This window comes from Helicoverpa armigera, chromosome 8 (genome assembly GCF_030705265.1).
Source record: "Helicoverpa armigera isolate CAAS_96S chromosome 8, ASM3070526v1, whole genome shotgun sequence".
NCBI lineage: Eukaryota > Metazoa > Arthropoda > Insecta > Lepidoptera > Noctuidae > Helicoverpa > Helicoverpa armigera.
In genome coordinates, this window is record NC_087127.1 from 4644809 (window position 1) to 4666745 (window position 21937).

The 21937-nt window shown below is 34.3% G+C and overlaps 1 protein-coding gene across 3 annotated transcripts in view; it reads left to right on the forward strand.

Annotated features, from left to right (window-relative positions):
* The window catches only part of LOC110383555 (polyhomeotic-like protein 3), a 238038-nt gene that overhangs the window by 155102 nt on the left and 60999 nt on the right, over positions 1–21937 (forward strand). Inside the window, exon 1 of one of the 3 annotated variants that reach the window (XM_049838340.2) lies at positions 15931–16488. The exons of the other annotated variants lie outside the window; for them this stretch is intronic. Within the exon in view, the coding sequence (XP_049694297.1) occupies positions 16380–16488 (109 nt within the window). The 5' untranslated portion in view covers positions 15931–16379. Of the gene's footprint in view, positions 1–15930; positions 16489–21937 lie in introns of those variants that run through there. 3 annotated transcript variants of the gene reach the window in all.

Here is a 21937-nt window from a genome sequence, read left to right on the forward strand (position 1 = left end):
AGCGTGACGTCATCGCCGCGCATGCGCCGTGCATTACATCCTTACACACCTATACACAGCGTCTAGTATATTGTTCTCCTAGGCGATAATGTTAGGAGTTTATTAGAAACCGTTTATAGGCAAACGTGGTTGATCCCGCGTAATGTCGCCGAGATTAAGTAAGCTTTGTGTATAGTTGTCGAGGATCAACTAATATCGCGCTATCTGATGAACTTTATGTCTGAAATGTTTATATTGGTTCGTCGAAGTAATGGAGAAGATCAAATTACCAGGTTACTGTGTGCTTAACATATATTAAATTGTGTCGACATAGGGGACTTTAGGTTGTAGGTTGCAGACAAAAGTTATATGGCATCAAAATGTCAATTTCCCGTTTGGGCAAATAAATAAGTCTTAATTCAGAAATTGATACCCAACACTTTACCACATCCTAAAAGTCGACGTTTTTATTGGCTATCAATACACTTAATTATCATATCCTTCTAAAAGCACATAAAAATTTATGACTTGTAACACAGATCGCAAATCTACCGCGCTAAGTTTAAGCTGGGGACATAAAGGTTGAAAGCCATCCAGACAGTTTAGGCGACATTAAGATCTGAATGGGTTGGTCGTCCGCAATACGTCCGCCTACACGACTGCGACTAGTAAATTATAATTGTCGGCGATTTGTCGCAAAACCGCGCCTGCGGTCGACAATGTGTTGTTATTCGGTTAAATTGTAGGGGGAAGTCCCGTAACGCCGGGCGGCACCTAGCGCCGGACACTCGTACTATTTAAGCGTGTATAAATCTGTTCGATTCAAAATACAAGTGAAAAGGGCGCGGGGGGCACACAGGTACAGGATCATGCGCCACGCCTCACCTGTGATGCACACGACCACGGCAGGAGCAACCGTTAGCTGGTTTAGGTGCGAAATCACTGCGACAGCTAAATATCAATGTAAGTAATTCTAGTATATTTATGCATTTACATTTGAGTGGTATTCAAAGATAAAAGTAATACTTGATTGTTATCCGTAAAATGGTAGAATATTATTAGATCTTTTAAACAATTTTGGTAGATACCACCTAATGAACGAAAATGTCTGTCCCTTAGCGCCGGACACTAAGTCGTCCCTTAGCGCCGGACAGTAAACATATGAATATTTCTTGGGAGAATTTACGTCATTCATTCTAATTACTTAATTTGTTTTAGCTTATAGAAGAAAGAAGATAATTAAAATGGAAGACAAGAAAAAGAACGGAACCTGGGAGCCACAAAGCTTACAATCTGCTATTGATGAGGTTATGCCAAAAAAGGCGAGACAATTTTCGTAATTTGCTTAGAAGACTGGATCCAGTGCTCATCCTGTCGTGGGTGGATACGTGAAGTATGTGAAGACATTCTAGAGTGTGAAAATGGCTAAATATGCTGGTTATTTTGAAATTTCCAGTGCTAGGGGTATGGCGCAAATAGCCGTCCGGTACTAGGTGCCACTTTTTAAAATTACGTTTTTTGTTATCAAGGTTTGATTGATAGTATTAATTATTTTGGAGCAGAGGTTGCATTTTTGATAATTTAATTTGATTTCTAACTTTGTCATCTTATATAAATCATAATTTAATAAACATTTCTTAAACTATTTTTTGTTTTATTTATAAATAACCTTAGGTGTCCGCCACTGGGGGACTTCCCCCTATGCGAAATGCTTCAAGATTAATTTGTGAATTGCGAAAGTAATTGCCTCGTTAGGATGTTTAGGGTTTAGCTAGTAGTAGGGCTATGTTTATTATAGAATAGTGAAGGGTTTTCTAGTGTTATTTTCTTAACACCTTATAAAACTTATGTACTGGAGTTTTTCAATGTCTTAACATACCTACAAGTCAAAAAGTCTATTTGAAAAATTGTTGAAACTTTGCCCAAATCCTCGAGGAAGAGGACGAGTTATGTTATGTATTGAGACACAAATTCTTTACATCCAATTCACATTGAACATAGGTTGGTCAATGTTGTGAAAACAACATAGTTCAACTGATTAAGTGATAGAACATTCCACTCAGTTAAAGATTAATCTACTCCAGTTCATTGCCAGTGAATAAACTGGTGTAGACCCTTTCTTTTCAGGCATTAGATTTTAACGGCTTGAAGTTTCATTTGATTGATCTCATTAAATTTAATCCCATATGTTATGTTTGTGGAATACAGAGCCACTAACGCAATTTTTCTAACTGATGCAGAAAAAACGGTAAAAACATTAGCCATCATTTCCAATAAATAACATCAAAAATATTACGACTTGACATCACGATAAGAAAGGAGAAATGCAACAAATGTTTTATGAAAGTCTGTCAAGTCGTAAAAATCGACATCGTGCAATGGGCCTAACCCTGTGCATGCAACACGACCGTGTCTAAACACGTCCGCGGCTGCGTGGGCGCAGGTCACCGCGTTAGCGCTTATTATGTCTGTCGCGAATAAACTATGCAGAATTATGCGAAACTATATTATAGTGTGCCTTTTTGATTGTTGAATTGTGAAGAATTTTTGAAGGTAAACGGTATTTTTGACCGATTCTATTGGTTGGACGAAAATATGTATAAACTTCGACTGTGTGCGTGAAATGGACTAATGGTAAAGGCCATTTCACGAAAGAAGTCCCGCAGACGCAGCGCTAGTGCCTATGCGTTAGCTCAGTACAAAAATATAGTTCCACAATTTTAATTATTTTTCTTCTTTCATGATATGGACTTTAGGTACATTTCAAGTTTTACACCGGAATAAGCGACGTGTTTTCAAATGACAGAAGCTCCTATCAAATACTATTTTATAAAAAAGCTACCAAATTATCATCACCGTTAATTGACTACCGTTTTTTACAAAAACTTTCGATTACCCAAACTATCCCTTGATAATCGTATCAATAGCAGAACTAATTCGGAACAGTTTAAGGCCAGCGTGGGAAAGAGGCCCAGCAGTGGGTGACGGTGACGTAACCCGGAGTCAAACCCGGGACCCGACCGTAATCCCACGCGTCCGCGACTTTTGACCGCTGCGCCTACGTGCAAATCTCTTATTTATATTAATATTATGTTTTGTAAAATGTCATTCGCAGTGTTGCACCATCTTTTCATAAGTTGCTAAGTGTTTCAATTCAAATAAAACATTAAATTCGTTACTAATTTAAAAAAAAAAACTCCTGAGAAACCTTTGTTTTATTAACATTTTCATCATAAAATAAAACCTTTCCCATAGGTCAAAGTGTAAGTGTAACAATCAAGAAAAAAAGCTTATCAACTTGTAAACAAGATAATTAAGTACCTGCTCTAGGGAACATTGAGATGCCACTAACAACATAAAAAGCTATCAAAAATTAGAGTCGTATAAACACAAGTAATTAATCAATTTGTTTATTACTAGCCGACGCACCAATTGAATTCGAAACTCAAACACACTTTCCCAAACCATCAGCTATTTCTATAACTTTTATTAATTCAATTTACATTTATTATGTACTTAACGGGGACTCTCTTCATTTCAAAATGGCCGTCTGACAGTCTACCGATGTCGTTTCATTTCACACCATATTACATTAACTACATATTTAGCATACGCCACGCGACAGATTTACAAGACATATTGAGATGGAAATCACAAATAATAATGTTTACTGACACCACAAAAGGCCCTTTTGAATGCTTATTAAGCGTAATCTAAAGCTACTGGAATTTAACATGACAATGATTTGAAAGCTTATTTTATACTGATTACTTTGGGCCCAGTGTCGTAAATTAATGTTGGAGAATATAGTTATTTGATTTAATAGCTACAAGTGCTTAAACATAAGCCATAAAGCTAATTGAGATTAAAGTCAAGCTACTATTCTCTAGATTGAGGCCGTAATCTAATTATGTCAAGTGCTAGTTTGTTATACAAATCTACATTTTAAGGCGAGATCGAGTCCAAGTAGCTGTTACAAATTCTCACAACTTTTCGTAGAGTATGTGGATTTCATAAATAAAATATATTATTATGTCTATATACAGAATTTAAATCAAATGAGAACAGTAGCGATAATTATTACTGTCAACATGCTCAGAATATCATAGAAATATTAATTTATTAACTGGGTATGAAGACACAACTCTTTCATCATACTATATCAATATTCACCAAACTTATCTACTTGAGAAAGTCCTTCAAATAAAGATTATTTCAAATTCTTATTCATCAGAATTAACATGACTACACCGTCGTTGGCTGCAACTAATAAGACAAAGTTTGCTTTGACAATCCTTTTTTAACGTCTTCTCATAAGATAGACAATCTCACGGACAGCCAAGGAAGCCATGAAGATTATCATGGCGTACAAACTATAAAGGTAGCAACACTGACCGGGGTCACTAATCAAAACCAATTCACCACGCTCCGTCCTATTGTGGTTCAAACTAACGGTTAAAACAACTAGTCCTGCTGTTAACCAGGATTTTAGATAATTATTGCTCTTGTGAACGTAATTTTCCGGTTAATGAAATACCTTAAAGATAGCAAAAGGGACTGAACCTTGTAATGAAATATTTAGCTCGATAAAGTTAGTGTAACGGGAGATAATCGGTTCGAAGTGTTAGAATCGATTAAATGCTTTTATTGCCAATGTAGTTAGTGAATGGGTGTTATTAAATTGAAATGTAGACTGTATGGGTGGCCGAATTTTAGGGTCATCAGGTGGAAATAATAAAATGTATTTCGCTGATGATCTCCATGCATTGTGCAAGAGCAATTTATTATTTGAAGCTCAAAGCTGCTATGATACATTTGTAAGGATAAGAAGTATAGCAACCTGGCCAACGTGAAACAAATGACAGCCATCTTATGTAACATGTGTAAAGTGCTGCTGTCGGTCCTTGGAATCGACAGAGGATAATTCAGCCGGAGTCACGTCACTGTGAAACTTAACCATAAAATAAAAATACAAAGGCCATGCAGGTGAAATCTCAACAGACCTTTTAGCCCACAAAAAAACAACTACCGAAGGTAATACTACCTAAATTCTTAGACTCGACAATAGAAAACCAATTGGCAGTCAGGCGTCGTCAGCCATTTTTCTAAGAAGACAACTGACGCGTACAGAATCGCATTAACCTTTGGGACTGCGACAGATTTGCATGTGTCCAGCCGTCGGCCACTCGTAATAAACGAGGTTGAAATTGAACGAATAGAAATGTAAATTGAAGGCAGGCTGGGTTATAAATTTTGTTCGTTATTAACTGGATGGCGGGTAGCTGGAGGTTTGAGTCTGGTTTGGGCCATCAAGTTGTTTTGAAATCTGCCATCGGGTATTTGGCATTACTAACGTGCCTAGACGTTTTGTGCTTCTAATAAGTTGGGATAAATTAGTTATACTAATTATATAGAGGAAAGATTTGACTGTTTGTTTGGACCGAATATGCTCCTGAAGTGAACCGATTTGAATGATTCTTTCACTGTCAGGAAGTTACACTATCTGCGCTGAACATGGGCTATATTTTATCCGGGTACAGGAAGAAGTTTCCCCTGGACGCTTATAAAACCGCATGTACCAGCATGTACCAGTTAGAGGCATGTTTACATACAAAAATTCTATCACACTAACTCTTGGTTCCTGAACAAGAATCTTAGGAACGATACAAGTCAGAAGTATCTGCCGTGTAGCACGCAATCCCGTGGCACGGGGCACACAACTACAATGCTCAATCGCTGTACCGAGGACCCGAAGAATTTACTATTAAGCTTACTATGTAGTTTTGTCCTGATAAACATATTCCATGCTATACTTACTTAAAATTTCGTAATTACAAGTTGCGTAAGTATAAGTAAATTAAATAATTAATTTGCCCATTATTTTTTTTGATGTCTACTTATATCTAACAATGAATGACAAAAAAATTATGAATTTCATCCCGAATTGTAACACATCACTTCACAACAACAAACACGCAACAATTTTCCTCTCAACCACACTGAGTTCACCGCATGAGCGGCTACCACATACAAAAAAATAACCCCACTACAAAAAACAAAAACAAAATCCATTGCCGGCCACCGCCGTTTCAAATCTGACCTTTACTTATCAACCAGTTAATGGACGGAGATTATCAGCGTCCACATTAACATAATCCTTACTCGACCTGTCTAATAAACTTTCACTCTGACGTTTGTCAAGTAGGTACAAAAACAAAAAAGTTTTGATACAAAAAACATTGACGAATCGATGACCTCCGTCCGTCGCGAAAGTAAATAGGTATAGATGTTTGGCTTGTTATAGTTAAGAGTTTTAATTCTGAGAAGTAAATTGATAGATTAATAGTAAATGATAGTCTTAATTTTATTATAATCTATCCTTAATACTATAAATATGCTGAGGAGTTTGTTGGTTTAGTGTGTCGTCTCTAATCTCTGTAACGATTAGTCCGATTTGGAAAATTCTTTCAGTATGTACTTTAAGTATATAGCCCATTTATCGAGAGAAGCTGTAGGTACTTTTTATTCGGATACTTGAAGTAGTGGCTTATGGACGTGAGTGAAATCGCTGGACAGAAGCTAGTTAAACATATTAGATTGTTAACTTTATAACACTGTAATATAAGATCTACTTGACTACCAAGAATTTTTACATAACATTATTTTTCCTTTACCTTATGCACCTATGTACATTTTAAAATAAAATAAATGAAAAAGTACAACGATATACCTCATCGTTAATATCACATTTCACTTTTTTATTTATTTTGCACTGTAGATCTTTGCAGAGATTGTCTATTACATAAGTAGTGAGGTATTGTAATTAGACTGGTTTTTGTTATCTCTAGTTACAATAATTGATTTCATGGTTTATTTGAACGGAAGTTATTCGTTCTGCGATTCTAGAAATTGATGATTTTACAACTGTAAGCCCAGTTTTGAGATTAATCATTATATCTAAATCTGTTTTTTTTTTCTTGTTTCAGGTAATTTTGGAGATAACACGAATTTATTGGAATGGAAAAACAAACTTTAGTATCAGGAAACCCTTTTTTTCGTCTTCAAGAATCTGATTCATTTATAAAAGAAATAGTTTGGACCATAACCCAATTATTACGTGTCCCAAAAACTCATACATACATAAATAGCAGATCCTCTGTAAAGTGATAGTGATAGAAATATAAGAGGTTATACTGACGGATAAGACTGCACATATCAGACCGATTATATCGGAACGGTACTTAAAGGTAAGTTCACAACACCTACGAAAGTACCAACTGAAATCACAAACAAACCGGTAGTGTGGGCTCAGCCTTACTCATTATAACAAATGACAATCAGACCGGGGTGTAAACAGACGTTTTAAATCACAACCAGTTGGGGCAGCCGAAATGCCACGAAGCGCGTTCGGCATTCCTCGGCACGCCTAGCCTACGCACCCTGTGACCTTCTCAATGCTAATCGGCGCGCGCGCAGCCCACAATAAGACGGTACGAACGGGCTCCACTGCACCCGGAAATTATGGCGACCTTAAGTTTTAATAGTTTGCGTTTTGAGCGTATTGTAGGAAATGTCTTGTTGTTGATTTTAAAATTGTTTTCTTGTGTGGAAAAAATTGTGAAATGTTTATGAAAATATTTTTAATACATTCACATAGTTAAGCTTGGTTATAAGCTTAATTTTTTCAAGTAATGCAGCGATTAAAGCTAGCTTTGAGAATACCGATACATTTCTAACTGCTTAAACGAATTTAAACTAAAGTCCCCATAATCCCGACCCGCAATAATTTAATAGAAAATCTACTTCTCCCATATCGGTCGGAGCCAAACTAGAATTGTGCAAAGGAACAATTCTATCGAGTTTAGGGTATAGAAACGTAATGTGGGCGCAAGTCGGCGAAACAATGAGCTCGCTGCCACTCGGTGCTGTGCTGCACTGCCCTTAGATAGAGCCCAAAGAGTATGAAACTACTGGAGAGGCCATTGCTAAGCCTTTCCTTCAACCGTACATACAAGAACTTCGTCCTACTTGTATGTACGTCATGCTATTACTTCTGATTGTCAATTTTGTGATCGCTGTGATCGAAAATATGCAAGTGTGCTTATCACTTCAATTAATTATAGTAGCCCTGGTGCACCAAAGGCTCCAGAAAGAACAAAGTAGGTTTTCGTCAATAAGAGTTGATCACTCCCTCACGCTGCATCTACAGCGGGACGATTGCCTACCAAAAAAAGCTATCCTTATTTGTTGCGTTACTTCGACCACTGCGTGTATTCTGGTAGATTTTTCCGTCTAGAAAATGCTTATGGCGGTTCCAGTTCGTTAAATGGTCTAATCTAGAGCTTACACCGGCGTCTGTATTAGGAACCGCGTAATGTATAATGACATATGAATCGATGAGTGTTGATTGGTTTTCATAATAGCTACAGTACTGTCGGTGTGGGCTGAGAACAGTGTCTGTTTAGAACGCGTTTGGTTGCGTAAAATGTGTAGACTATGTTGAGTTCACGTGCCTTTGTAAAGGCTAGGTGAAATAATACTGCTCAATTTAGACCCAGGATACCGGGTAAACATTATGAAAAGCAAGTGAGAGTTTTGAATGTCATGACAACTCCGAGAGAGATTAGGTGTCCAGAAAATTATAAGTGGGTGAGGATAAGAAAAATTGATCGAGGAAATAAAGGAAAAACAATCTGGAAAGCATACTGAAGAATAAGTCTCGGAAAGACTATGAAGAGGTAATAATAGAAACCCGTTTTCATATTTCTGTAACGCGCTTTCTACGTAACGTTAGTGACAAATGTTACAATTGTAGATAACACTAAGTGACAGCCATTCTGTAACATAGATTATTAAGACATACGGAAGCTGCGCCACGAAAGGAGATATAATATAAAGTTGAAAGTCTTATAAAATTACGCACAAGAAACCAGGAAGCCTGTAGTTTAAAATTGTCTCCCAAAAACAAAAAGACAGCACGCTGTTCGAAATCCAAACAGTTACTTACGTGACCGCAACAAATAAAACAAACTGTAATAGGATAGGTGCTTGATGTAATACTATTAATTACATTAAGAAAGCTAGATACGTCAAAACACAAGCTAAAAATAATCTCCCGGCAATAATAACTCCTTCTAAATCCGAGATAATCGCGACACCGACGCGACACGAGGCACATACAGCATTCTGCTCCTGCGCACATTCGTCACAGAGACACTTTTTACGTAAATCTTAAGTCACAAGCAACTTTCGTTGTCTGTTCCATATTGTTTATACCCACAACTCCACCATAAAATTGTCAAATGATAATCTCAGAACATAATGGTTATTTTACACTTTATAATATTGTCTTTAAAATTGATAATGGCGAATGTATAGGCGTTAGAGGGAATAAATAGATTGTTTGACAGACACAGCGTAAAGTAAATAAATGATTGCCTAGCTGATGATAATCTTGAAGTATTTTACACTTAAGACAATTGCGGTTATCGGTTATATATTAGTAGCTGGTTCTGAGCCTTATACGGGGAACTGATTTATAAACTGAGATGAATTTAATCGGCAATATTTTAAGCGGAATAGTCGCCTCGGTGTGTGAGTGAGAATTAGATTTACGTTAAATGCCTCAAAATATTGAACTAAAACGGACTGCATCACATAAAATTTTATTACAACTGGATCTTGCATTAAATACTCTATTTTTAAGTGATTTCTAAAATATGTCCCGGAATTCATGCCATTAGTCAATATAATAAAATTTTATAGACGCCATACCATAAGTTTAAACAATGTAAAATTCCTAAAAATACCCAAATATTTATTATTTTACATTTTAAATGGTCTCATATATCTTTGTAAACATAAAAGCAAGTTTATTAAATCCATCTTTTTTAACACCTTTTTCATCTATCACCCAAAGATACCTTTTTGGAAAACAAATCGAGATTTACATCCAAATTGATTGAACAACCATACTAGTGAAATGGAATTGATATAATAAATAAGGATTATAGTATAATTCGGTCGTATATCGGTATCACAAAGACAAACAACATAGATATTTTACATAGAAAATGTGTCTATTTTTCTTTGCTGTTCAAAAATATTGAGCACAAAACCCTAGACTAATAAAATAAGTTTTACTATCATATTTTTTTTTCATTACTATTAATTTTAAGATCATAAATAGCAAAAAGTTCGTCAAATATTTTAAACTTGGTTTAAAAATATTACTTGATTTTTTTCTATTACTTTTCCGCACTGTATTACAAAAATACTAGTTGATATAAGTTTAAAAAGTGAATAAACTCGACCAACACATAAACAATAGCTCTTAGTTCACATTCCATTGTATCATCACTAAGTATTGGACTTCGGCTATCTAAAATACTTTCTATAATCCGACGCCTCCGCGAAAATTGACAGAAACGTCCAAATCCAGTCCATTTGCTTGTCACAAGGTGGGCCATGGAATAAGCGGAGTCAAATAAGTTTTTATATACAGGTTTTAGGTATATTAACTATACTTAATATCCCTAGCTTTGAGTCAAATATCTGAAGGGACTTTGCTTTGCTCATCTAGGTATCCAAATTCTTTGAAAATATTAAAACAAATTCACAAAACACACAAAACTTATCACACAAAACTTATCACAATCTAACTAAATAAAATAGATATATTGTTTTGGCATTTAAAACAATTAACAATTATTTTTCTACGAATCTACCACTTACAGTACAGACAAATTCAACCATAAAATCTTTAAACTTTACATAGATGTTTCAATTTCACGTGGCTTAAATACTTATACAAGTTAAGATATCGCTGTTCTCAGAGCCCCACCATACAATTCTGACAGCTCATAAATAAACTGACGAGTATCAGAATGTGGACGTTGGGCGGGTCAATTAACGTGGAATCCACGAAATAATGCGGTTTTACTTATATAATATATGTAAAGAGAGCTTAAGAATATAAACTGTGTCGAATTAGACAAATATCATCATCTAGAGCATTAGATAAAGTATTTCAAAGTATTTTAAGTTATTCACATTTTTTTATAACTGATTGTACATAAATATAAAAGGCGTATTAATAGGCGTAGTCTTTTCAAAACTAATCTAATGCTAGGTTTTCTAAAAAATGCTTGCTGTCTTTGAATCTGGGTTGTAAACAAAATATCTTCAGAGTTATATTTGTCAATTCATTGGAGTGTAAACTTTTTTTCATTAATTTTGAAGACTTGCATAAAATAGCATTGCGTAAACATTATCTTAATATATTTTATTTATAGATTTAAGATCTAGATTTTGTATTTACGTAACATACAATTTATTTTGTTCAGATTCCATTAAAACGCATAATTATGAAATATTTTGCTATAATTAGGCGAGCTTCGTCGGATAGCTTTTACAACATGCATATAATACTTACATTTAGCTCTTTTATAGAGGTACTTAAAATTAACTACTACACCTATCAATTTATTAATATCATCTGTGCACGATTTACCCACTTTCCGAGAAAACTTCCATTACCTAGATAAAAAGAAGCGAATGACCACATGGAAACACCACGAATATTGAGCCAAATTTTTCCTCAATCAGTTCAGCGGTTTTAGCATGAAAGAGTACCTAACACACAGCCAGGCAAATTCTCCTTAATATGTTTAACTTTGTAATGACAGACAAACAACAGTAATGATGTAAAATATGCAGTAACACAAGCCTATCCCCAAAGCACGGTTTCGCCACAAGTCCGAGGGTTAGGAGTTGATCCCTCGACCTCTCGAGCGCCTGCCTCTCGCTACACCATTGTCGTGTAAGTGTTAGAAAATGTGGTCTTGCCTTCTATTAGGTAGGATAATTATTAATTTTAATGTAAATGGGCAGAAGAAGATTGTTGATAGAAAACGTATCTAGGCAGAATTATTTTGTTATGCAATAAAATTCTGTTGAATGAATTTTTGTTTTTTGTAGTTTTAATTACATATTTTGAAACTGCCTCGGCTTTGCACCGTATGAAATAAGGAAGAATTGATAATATTTTAAAGAAAAACGTCTGGTCAGTCAACATAAATAACATTGAGTGACGTTGACAATATTGTAGTTTATTTTAAAGCATTCGGAATAAACTTATAATTCCATGAAAACTACAAAAACATTATCTCATTGTATCAAACACATTTTCTCAGAAATAAAGTATCGCGTAACTATGAAGAGAGATTTAAACGAATCTCCTTAATGGGAACACATATGTCATTATTTTTTTTTATTACTATTTAAAAATACAACAAAAATATAGCATTTATAAACTAAAAAAGTTTGTAATGAATGCTACAACTTAGTGTGCATCGAGATATTAAATATGTACTAGGCAGGTACCTATATTGAATTTATGCACCAAAAAAGTGAATATCTACAAAGGCTTACATTAAATTATATTTATTAAGTACACATATACAGTGCAGTTAACAATACAAATTCCTAACCTTTATACTTATGCCCAACTGACCCCCAACCTTCACGACAGCAAAACTATTCCAAGTCCGCATAACTAAAGCAATTATTCACTAAAAACTTAAATTTATGTATAGGTCACATTTTCTATTAATGTTCGTTAATAATAGGAAATACCATGACATTATTGTCCTGATTTGGTAAAAATCCGTATAATCTTAAAGTTTCGTTGAAGTTGTAGAATGTGCGCCCACGCGTCGAACTATTGTGATTTTACCATAAACGGTCGATATAGAGCCTTTAACATATTGAGTATACGCCACGACAAGGATCATAAAATAATATTTGAGTCACTCAGAGACACAAGTATAGAAATAGATAGACGTGCTGTGTAGTATTCAAAAGGTAAGCTAGCAAAGTTATTATAAAACGTGATAAATATAAATCTGTTATTAAGTAATTTTAACATAATTATTATAATTCGACAATAAAATTAATTGTTTCTAAATAATAGGCATTTTTTAAAACGGATTTTAATATTTATAACTACTTATTAAACTAATTTCTCATAAAACGCCGTGAAAGAGAAATTCTATTGTGATTGTGCAAAAATAAGAATTAATTTGCTAAAATAACCACCATAATTATTACTTTTTTGAGTTGCTAAAGCGGATTTAAAAAGCAATACTTTCAGATGAATTCCATAATAAAATGCCAGTGGTTTATAGTTCCAAGGAATTTGAATAATAGGTAAACTGGATGTACCAATCGAAGCCCGTTACATGATGCGGATATCGTTCACCGATCGATACCTTAACGTAAGCTCAATATGTTATCTTTTATAAATCTATAATGGCGGTAACACGGTAGCTAGAACTTCGAATCTATGCATAATTTATGAACGAATAATTTAACAGAATATCGACCTTATTATGTTTTACAATGATTTACGAAATAAATAATAGTTGATGATCATTTAACTTTGTTCGGACAATAATGGGTTATTAATAATATAAAATAAATTAATAATAATAGATTATTAATTCTGAATTGATTAACGATGAGCGGTGACAATAACATTACCGATTTTAGTGTGAATATGATAATGATAGATGAAAACGTCCCGTCGAGATTAAATTGATTTTATGACTTTTGTGGTATACAAAGATTGAATATAAACAAAAGCATTATACAACTGTTTTATTCTAACATAATATCATATAACTTATACCTACATTTCATTAAGATGATGTATTCCGTAATTATTTACAAAACGATTTTTCGGAAACTCGATAAATTAATATACTAAGAATTTGAGAAAAGTATTTTCATAGTTTCCCCCAATAACATGTTTAGAAATTAACTACTTCTTGCACCAAATAATAAGTAGCATAAAATCCTTTCTCAGACTAGAGTATCTGTGTATAAAATTTCATTTGAATCAGTTCAGCAGTTTTGGTGTTTAAGCCAGATAAACGGACATAGCCGGACATTTACTTTCGCACTTACGGTTACAATATCCTTAAGACATAAACACACAGGTAGGTATATCTTTCATTGATATAATCAGAGGACATAACACAAAAACAAAACATTCTCAAACAGACATATTAACAACGCAATTATATACAGATTTATTTCGCGACCTCACCACTTTATTGTAATAAAATTAAAATTATGACATAATTATGATGTCTTTTCAAACACGGAGTAAGGAAATATCAGCGGAGATACCAGAATGCAGGTAGGTCAGGCGCCTTCTTGTAGGTCAAATACGTTTGGTGGGCTTGACCAAAACGATATGTTACGAGTGAAATAACGAGTCGTTTGCTTTCTTAGTGACATCTGTCAACAACATTTGGCATTTCAAAATGAGCGAGTTCTAAAGCAGGCGTATAAGAGCGGAGATAGTATGCCTTGCCCCCTGAACTGTTCTACTTATTATTGTACTTTCTTAGGAGGCTTTGCGTTATGATATCTCCACTCATTTTGTTCTCGATGTTAAAAAATATAAATGTATAATTACGTCAACATAATTGGTGTGACAAAATCACCGTCGTTATGTTTTATTTATTTTATTGACAATAATATATGTTGACATAGTATTTATTAATTAATTTAAAAGTTTAATGTTTGATGTGTTGATGAGAGTGGGTAGATAATATCGAATCTATTTGAAAGTTGTTGCACAATTTCCGTTATGTAAACTTGTTAATATTGTTCTAAGTTTAACTGTGGTATAGTATCGGGTGTATGCCTAGAGGCCTAACTGACTGTGGAACATTATTGGTTTCTGATAGCAAAAAAACAGTAAATTAGTACCTTACCGAGGCAAGTATTTTTTTAGCCATATACAGCTGCATAAAACCTAGAAAAAAAAAACAATGTGTTTAAAAGTGGCTGAACTATTTAAATAAAAATATGTGTCAAATTGAGAACCTCCTTTTTTTGGGAAGCAGTCTAAAAAATCATCATTAGTATATAGTTTAAATATGTAATGTACCTATATATTCATGTATATTCAGTACATGTATATTCTTAGATACAATTTTTCGTTAATCCGAAATAAACGTTACGGATATATTTTTTGGTTGCACAATAATACGGTGCCAAAGTAATCTAGACCTCATAGATTAGACTGTATACCCGTAACTGTTACCCACAGTATCAAAAGTCCACCAGCATCACTTAAGAGCTAATGTGACGACATTACGCAAGTCTTTCACTGCGTTTACACAAAAACCGCTTGCGTTCCAAATATTTAACAAAATGTTCTGGTTTTACAAACATTAGGCGGAAACCACACTAATGTACTAACGACTTAATTCTGCGTCTAAAGGAACGTTCGTCGTATATCATCAAATGTGTTTTCCATACAAAAACTGGACGGTTTTAGTTAAGCTTAAACGTCTCATTTCAATGATTTATATGGACATGTTAATGCATTCGGTTATAGTCGTGTATAGTTCGAGTAATGTCGCGAATCGCATAATCATTGGACTTGTTAAACATGGGTTTATTTCAGTGAATTAAGGATTAAAGTGTCTAGTGATCTGTCATAAAATTGTTCTATATGCTTTTTTAAAAATCATTATCTTAAACCCATGTGGTTTTTCAATGCTTTTTTAACTTAATATTGTACACGTTTGTTTTTTAACGTTAAATAAAGGAAAAAAACCCAAATCGTTTCTTAGAAAATCATATAGATAAACAGAAAAATAAATAAAACAAATACCTACAGCATTCAATCCATTGCATCAAAAACTCATTTTTCAAGCTAACCAAACAAAAAAACTACACGTTCCATGACACCTAACAAAAGCATAAAAAGGCGACAATTCACTCCAAAGCCTATAAAACTCCCACATCAATTAAAAGGCTCAAAACACCACGTGAATACTATACACCAGCTACACTCTAGCTATACGTCGCTATAGAGCCTCCTGGGGCCGCGGCGACTACCTGTGTGTTTTTTTGTCAAAGGTCCGATCCGTCGGGTGACTCGGGTCGCCAGTGTTCGCGCGCACCTCGCCACGGACGCGCGTACCGTGCCTAGTTCAAACGCACCGCAATATCCCGACTACCCTAATAAAATCAAGTTTAAAAACTACTACAGTGATGTCAGATGACTTCGGTCATCTAATTTAACTGGACTTTTTAGTGTTGACTTTTATTCAGTGTTGACTGTCAGTAAGGTGTGATGTCATTGGTCAGTGATTATAATTTTGACATTCCATATTCGATAACTTGGTGTGTTAACGTGTTTGTTTATTTTATTGTTTTAACTGAATTTAATTATGAACTGCAGTGTTGATAAGTGATTTTGTTTATTACTTACATTTGACTTGGAAAACTAAGTGGGTGTTATTTAACAGTGACAATAACAATAAATACTATTATTTTAATACCTTCATCTTTATGTGTGTTTGCTGTGATTAGTAATGTACCTGAAAATGTACATAAAATCGGAGAGGTTTTATCAACAGCCTGACAATCAGGCGCTGAAGGAAGACAGGTGTTTCTCAGACTATGAGGAGGAATTGGATGACCGTAAGTTATTTCTTTGTACCAGTATATTTTTTATACTTGTTCTCTATTCAGTATAAACTAATAAACGCCTTAGAAAAATTTTACAATTACCAAACTTAAAAACAATAGTAAAATTGTAACGAAGAATTTAATTTTCAGACCTCTTTCGTTCCATCTCCGTAAATCCATCATTACTACATAGGAATTAAGTTATTAGGATATACTTATGTTTTATATACTAACGATAGATCGAAGTTAACGATGAGAATTTATTTGATGTAAGTTTTGTAAATGTCAGAACTATAAATAGGAACGTCTAAATTAATAAACTAATAATTTCTTAAAAGCTTACAACAAAAAGCTTATCGAGCTATAATTTTAATTGCGAATAAATTATAGCTAATTACAAATAAAATAACTGTGGAATGTTATTAGTATATTGCGTTGTGTCAAGAATCAATTATTATTTGTTCGTTAATAAGTGTGTTATTGAGTATAAAATAAGTTGTCGCCTGATTCAATAAATATACAGCTCTAAATATGTCGGCTCGTTGATGTCTTTTGTACGCGATGTCATGCCGACGGAAAGTGACAGAGTGACTGACAAACTGACAATGCTGATAAAAATTAATGATGTTACACAATTATTATTATTCCGCTGTATAATAAATAATTATTATTCGGCTAATTATTTATTTATTAGTGAAATCAAAAATGACATAATATTATTTTGAAAATTAATTATTCGAAGTAGATGATTAGCGGCGCATCTTGGCAAATATGTAAAAGAAAAAAGTAAGAAGGAAAGGAAAGAATTAACAATGATACTAAAAAGCGCAAATTACTTAAACAATACAACTTTACTCTGCTTTCTTTGAATATAATCCTTCACGTGTGCACAGAATACTCCGCTTTTTAAACGCACCCATAAAAAGTACACAAAAGCAGAATAATCCCATACTTTCGAATTTAATGGTAAACAGGTAAACGCGAAACGAAATCCCTATGGTCAACCCTTATCCAGCGAAGGGTACAAAGAGGCCTTTGGTCCTTTCGACCAGACCAATTAGGGACAAAGAAAGGTACAGGTACAAAGGACCAGGAGATTAGTTCAAGAGTTTGCTAAACAATAGGGTCAATTGTTTGCGGGATTTCGATTTCCTGTTCGGACTTTTGGACCCACCGCGCTGTTACCTTAAAATTTACGGATTTTAGATTTTGCGAGAAGGAAATGTTTAAAATGAATTTGGTCAACTGTAATGCCTACTTAAAGTATTCATTTATCCTCAATACGTAGTATTGCTTTAGTTTAACCATTTCTTCACCATTGATTTAAAACTGTAGCCATAACTTTCAATAATGTTACGAATTCAAAAGCTTTTCATCTGACTTACATGTAAATTGACATTCCTCGTTGTCAAAGTGAAGTGATGGATCAATAGATTATTGACAGAGGGAGTTTAAGGGTAGTGATCCCATATTAGGGAGATAATAATTTAAATAAATATTGCAAAAGCCAGCTGAAGATTATCTTAAAAATAACAAATTTTACAAACCTAATTAAACCTATTAGTAACACAATAGCATCCAAAATAATTTAAAATAAAACAAAAGGCACTACATAGGTACATCAATAAAGAACAAGCAAATACCACCATTATATACCACCATAATATTAAACACCACCATTCATGCAACATCAAGAGGGATGCTCTCAACAATATTTATTAAAACATCTCTCGAAAATCTCAAAGACTTTCAAACTACCGTTGTACCACACTATTTGTTGCACGCATAATTTACTTCACATTCCCACATTGCACCCTTAACATTTCGACCCCTCAAAACTACCCCAAAACAAGGACAATTTCAAACCTTACATTTTTGACATAAACTACTCTAAAATTACCAACTTTTTTCGCAAAATTTCCAAGAATCATGTAGGTACCTGTTTCAAAAAAATGGTACCTGACCTTACCTGGGTAGTGTATTTTTTTCAAAATGGGCAGGAAATCGCGACAATACGGGCGAAACGGTCATAGTTTGGGATAAGTGCGCATGAGTTGAACAATGGAACGTATCTATTGTGAACTTCGATTGAATCGTAAAACGAATTTTTGGAAATGAGTCACGCTGTTTGTAGGTGTACAACTTACGTACAATTGTACTTGGGAACTTTTGAAGCTGGTTACTGGTATACTTAATACTAGCCCGCCCCGGCTTCGCACGGAATAACAGTATTTTCCCACTATGTTATTATACATATAAAACTTCCTCTTCAATCACTCTAAAAACGCATGAAAATCGGTTGCGTAGTTTAGTTTTAATAAAAAGGAGCATAGGGACAGAAAAAGCGACTTGGTTTTATACTATGTAGTGATGTCTTATAAAGCTGAAGAGTCTGTATGTTTGCTTGAACGCGCTAATCTATCAAGAATTCACATCATTTCCAAATTAAGCTTTAAAACTCTAGAATTCCTCAAATATTAGTAATATAGTTGTGAAATACCAGATAATAATTTTGTAGTTAATACTCTTCGATTAATGAAGCACTGATAATAAAATTTAATAAGTACATCACGAAAGTCACCTTTTAAATAGGAATCGAAATACTATAAATATACTTAAATGTTACGAAGGCAGGTAACTAAGCAATAAAACCTAAAATGTCCGTATCAACTTATCATGACTTTAATAACAAATTAAAATTATAAAAAGCCATTAAGCAAAAACTAAGTGTTCAATAATTTTAACCCTAATTTACCTCTATACTTAATATAATAAAAAGGAAATATTTTTATGTCTGTATGTTTGTACCCTAAATGCTCTGAAACTACTAAACCGATTCGAAAAATTATTTCACTGTTAGAAAGCTACACTCTTCCCAAGTAACATAGGATATATTTTATCCCGGTACGGGCAATAGTTTCCATGGGACACTGGAAAAACCGTCGGAAAACGGCTAGGTTTAATAATAATTTATGAATAAACTTTATTTCATTGAACACGTTGATGTTTCAATCAAGTAAAGGACGCCTCCTTTGTACTTTAATTTACAACTAATTTAGCTATATTGTAGTAAATTAATCAACACATAAATGCTATCAACTTCTGCATAAGGTCTTTTTCAAATGTCGAAATTTTTGCCGTGATGTATTTTGACTTTTATGTTTCGTATTTTAGACAGGATAAGATACATTATTTCTTCTATTCAACTACATCATCACATCAATACACTTTTCCCGCATATTAAATTCCATATTTCCAAAAAATATACATATTACCTAACCCGTCAAAATTAACTATATGAAAAATAATAAGCCCTCAATTAGCTACTGTTTCCAATTTGTAGATAGTAACACTGTTTTGTCACTTCTAAGTATGTGAGTGTTGCAAGCCTTCGTAATAAAAGATTAAGGTGATCTTCACACTGCCCCGCATCACGCTGCATCTTGCGTGTCGACGCACCTACGCGCGTTCTTGCGGGAGTGCAGATCTGCATCATCGCGCGGGTTTTTCACGCACTCACGCGCGTAGGTGCGTTTTGTAAATTCACGCACAGCGGCTCTCATCGAGTTCCATTTTCAAATATACACGTCACGCCCATTCAAAATCACGCGCGTCACTGCGGGATTCAGTGTGCCATACCTTGCGTCTCGCCCCGCACCTACGCGCGGGGGTGCGTGTTTCTCCACATGTATGTGCGTGATCCGCATGAACGCGCGTGGATGCATTTTCAGTGTGTTGGACTATGCGTGTTTTCCATACAAACGGAGATATTTCCATACAACGGAAAAAAACGCATCCACGCACTACGCTGCATCATGCGGGGCAGTGTGATAATCGCCTTATAACATTACACACAACACGTTTTTACGAGTATTAGCGAACGATAAAATTAAACATGACTTTAATTAAAAAGAAGTGTTACCGCGTGTTATCTTCGAACTTACTTTTAAATAAAGTGCATCATTTATTTTAAACCTTATTTATTTAAAACATTAAATTAATGTTAGGTCTTGTATTGAGCATGTTTATCTTCCGATTAGCAAAAGCCAGTAAGTCTCACAACCAGTCTTACCAAGTGGTATTGGGTTGCCCGGGTAACTGGGTTGAGGAAGTCAAATAAGCAGTCGCTCCTTGTAAAACACTGGTACTCAGCTACCTCCGTTCACGCTGAAAACCAACCCTAACATAATTGGGAAAAGGCTAGGCAGATGATCATACTTTGTTATTTTACAAAGCCCAAAATTTATTTTATATAAGTACCTAACCCCATAAAATACCTTCGTCAAAATGTCACAATAAAATATGGGTATTATCAACAAAATGATAGTAATTTGTATAAAACCCCACAGACAATTATCTAAACAAACATAATAGCTCGTTATTCAAGGTCGAGGTCACTTTGAGGGCAAAAGGTCGTTGGAAGAACTACAAATGCATCTCTGACGCATTCTCGTTTATATAAATTAGTCGATGCACTTGCAATGTCAATGTGAATTGAATATAAAATTACATCATTGTCTCGTCATCTTGTCGTCATTTATTATTTCCTTAACGGTTTTACTGTTGGGAAATCTAAATATTAAATATATATAAAATCAGTCGGTCCAACTATTTGGCTTCTCGTCAAAATATAATTTGTCATCGGTTGTGATCTTTCTAACACACCATTTCAAATTTTTTTTTAGCTTAAGATGAACTTATAGAAAATATACCTACAAAAATTTTGCTACTAAGCAATGATACTGCGGTTACTAATGTCTATAGCTACACTGTCTGCAAGGATCATAAGAACACAAAAGATATTTTCAAAATAAGCTATATATAATAATAAAAAATCAACAGACAATATAACGCACAAACTAAAAGCAACACTTACGTATGTAAATCGCTGTAAACGTAAAAATATCCAAGGTCAAGTTGAAGTTCGAGGGCAGGGGTCGTGAGATGAGCGCTGATTCATTCGGGCCAAAGGTTGAGCGCCTCTGACATTTCTACGTAATCGCGTAACGGAACATTCATACACAATGTACAGAAACGTAATTGTCAATACAGGATTGCTTACAATAGTGTAAGTACAGTTAATTTTTGATGTATTATTGGAAAATATTTAGCACGTTGGAAATATAAAAAAACTTGTTGGAAAATTGCTGTTTTTCTTCTAAACGACGCAAAAGGTTGAAGTCACAATATCATGGATATTTTAAAGCTATAAATTTTGCTTGATTTGTCTGCCAATAGAACTGTCGATTGCTTTGTTTCGTGTCATAAGCAACTTACGGTTTTTCTCAAGCTTATTATGGTACCGTGGCGGTAATGCAAAATTTTACTGCATTGTGAATCCGACTTTAGGCTTGAAGGTTAATTACGTTACAACAGTAATTCTCTTTTTCACTTATTGATATTTTTCAATTCTATAAGTAAATGCCAAGCAAACAGAACTAACTTAAAATGACACACCACT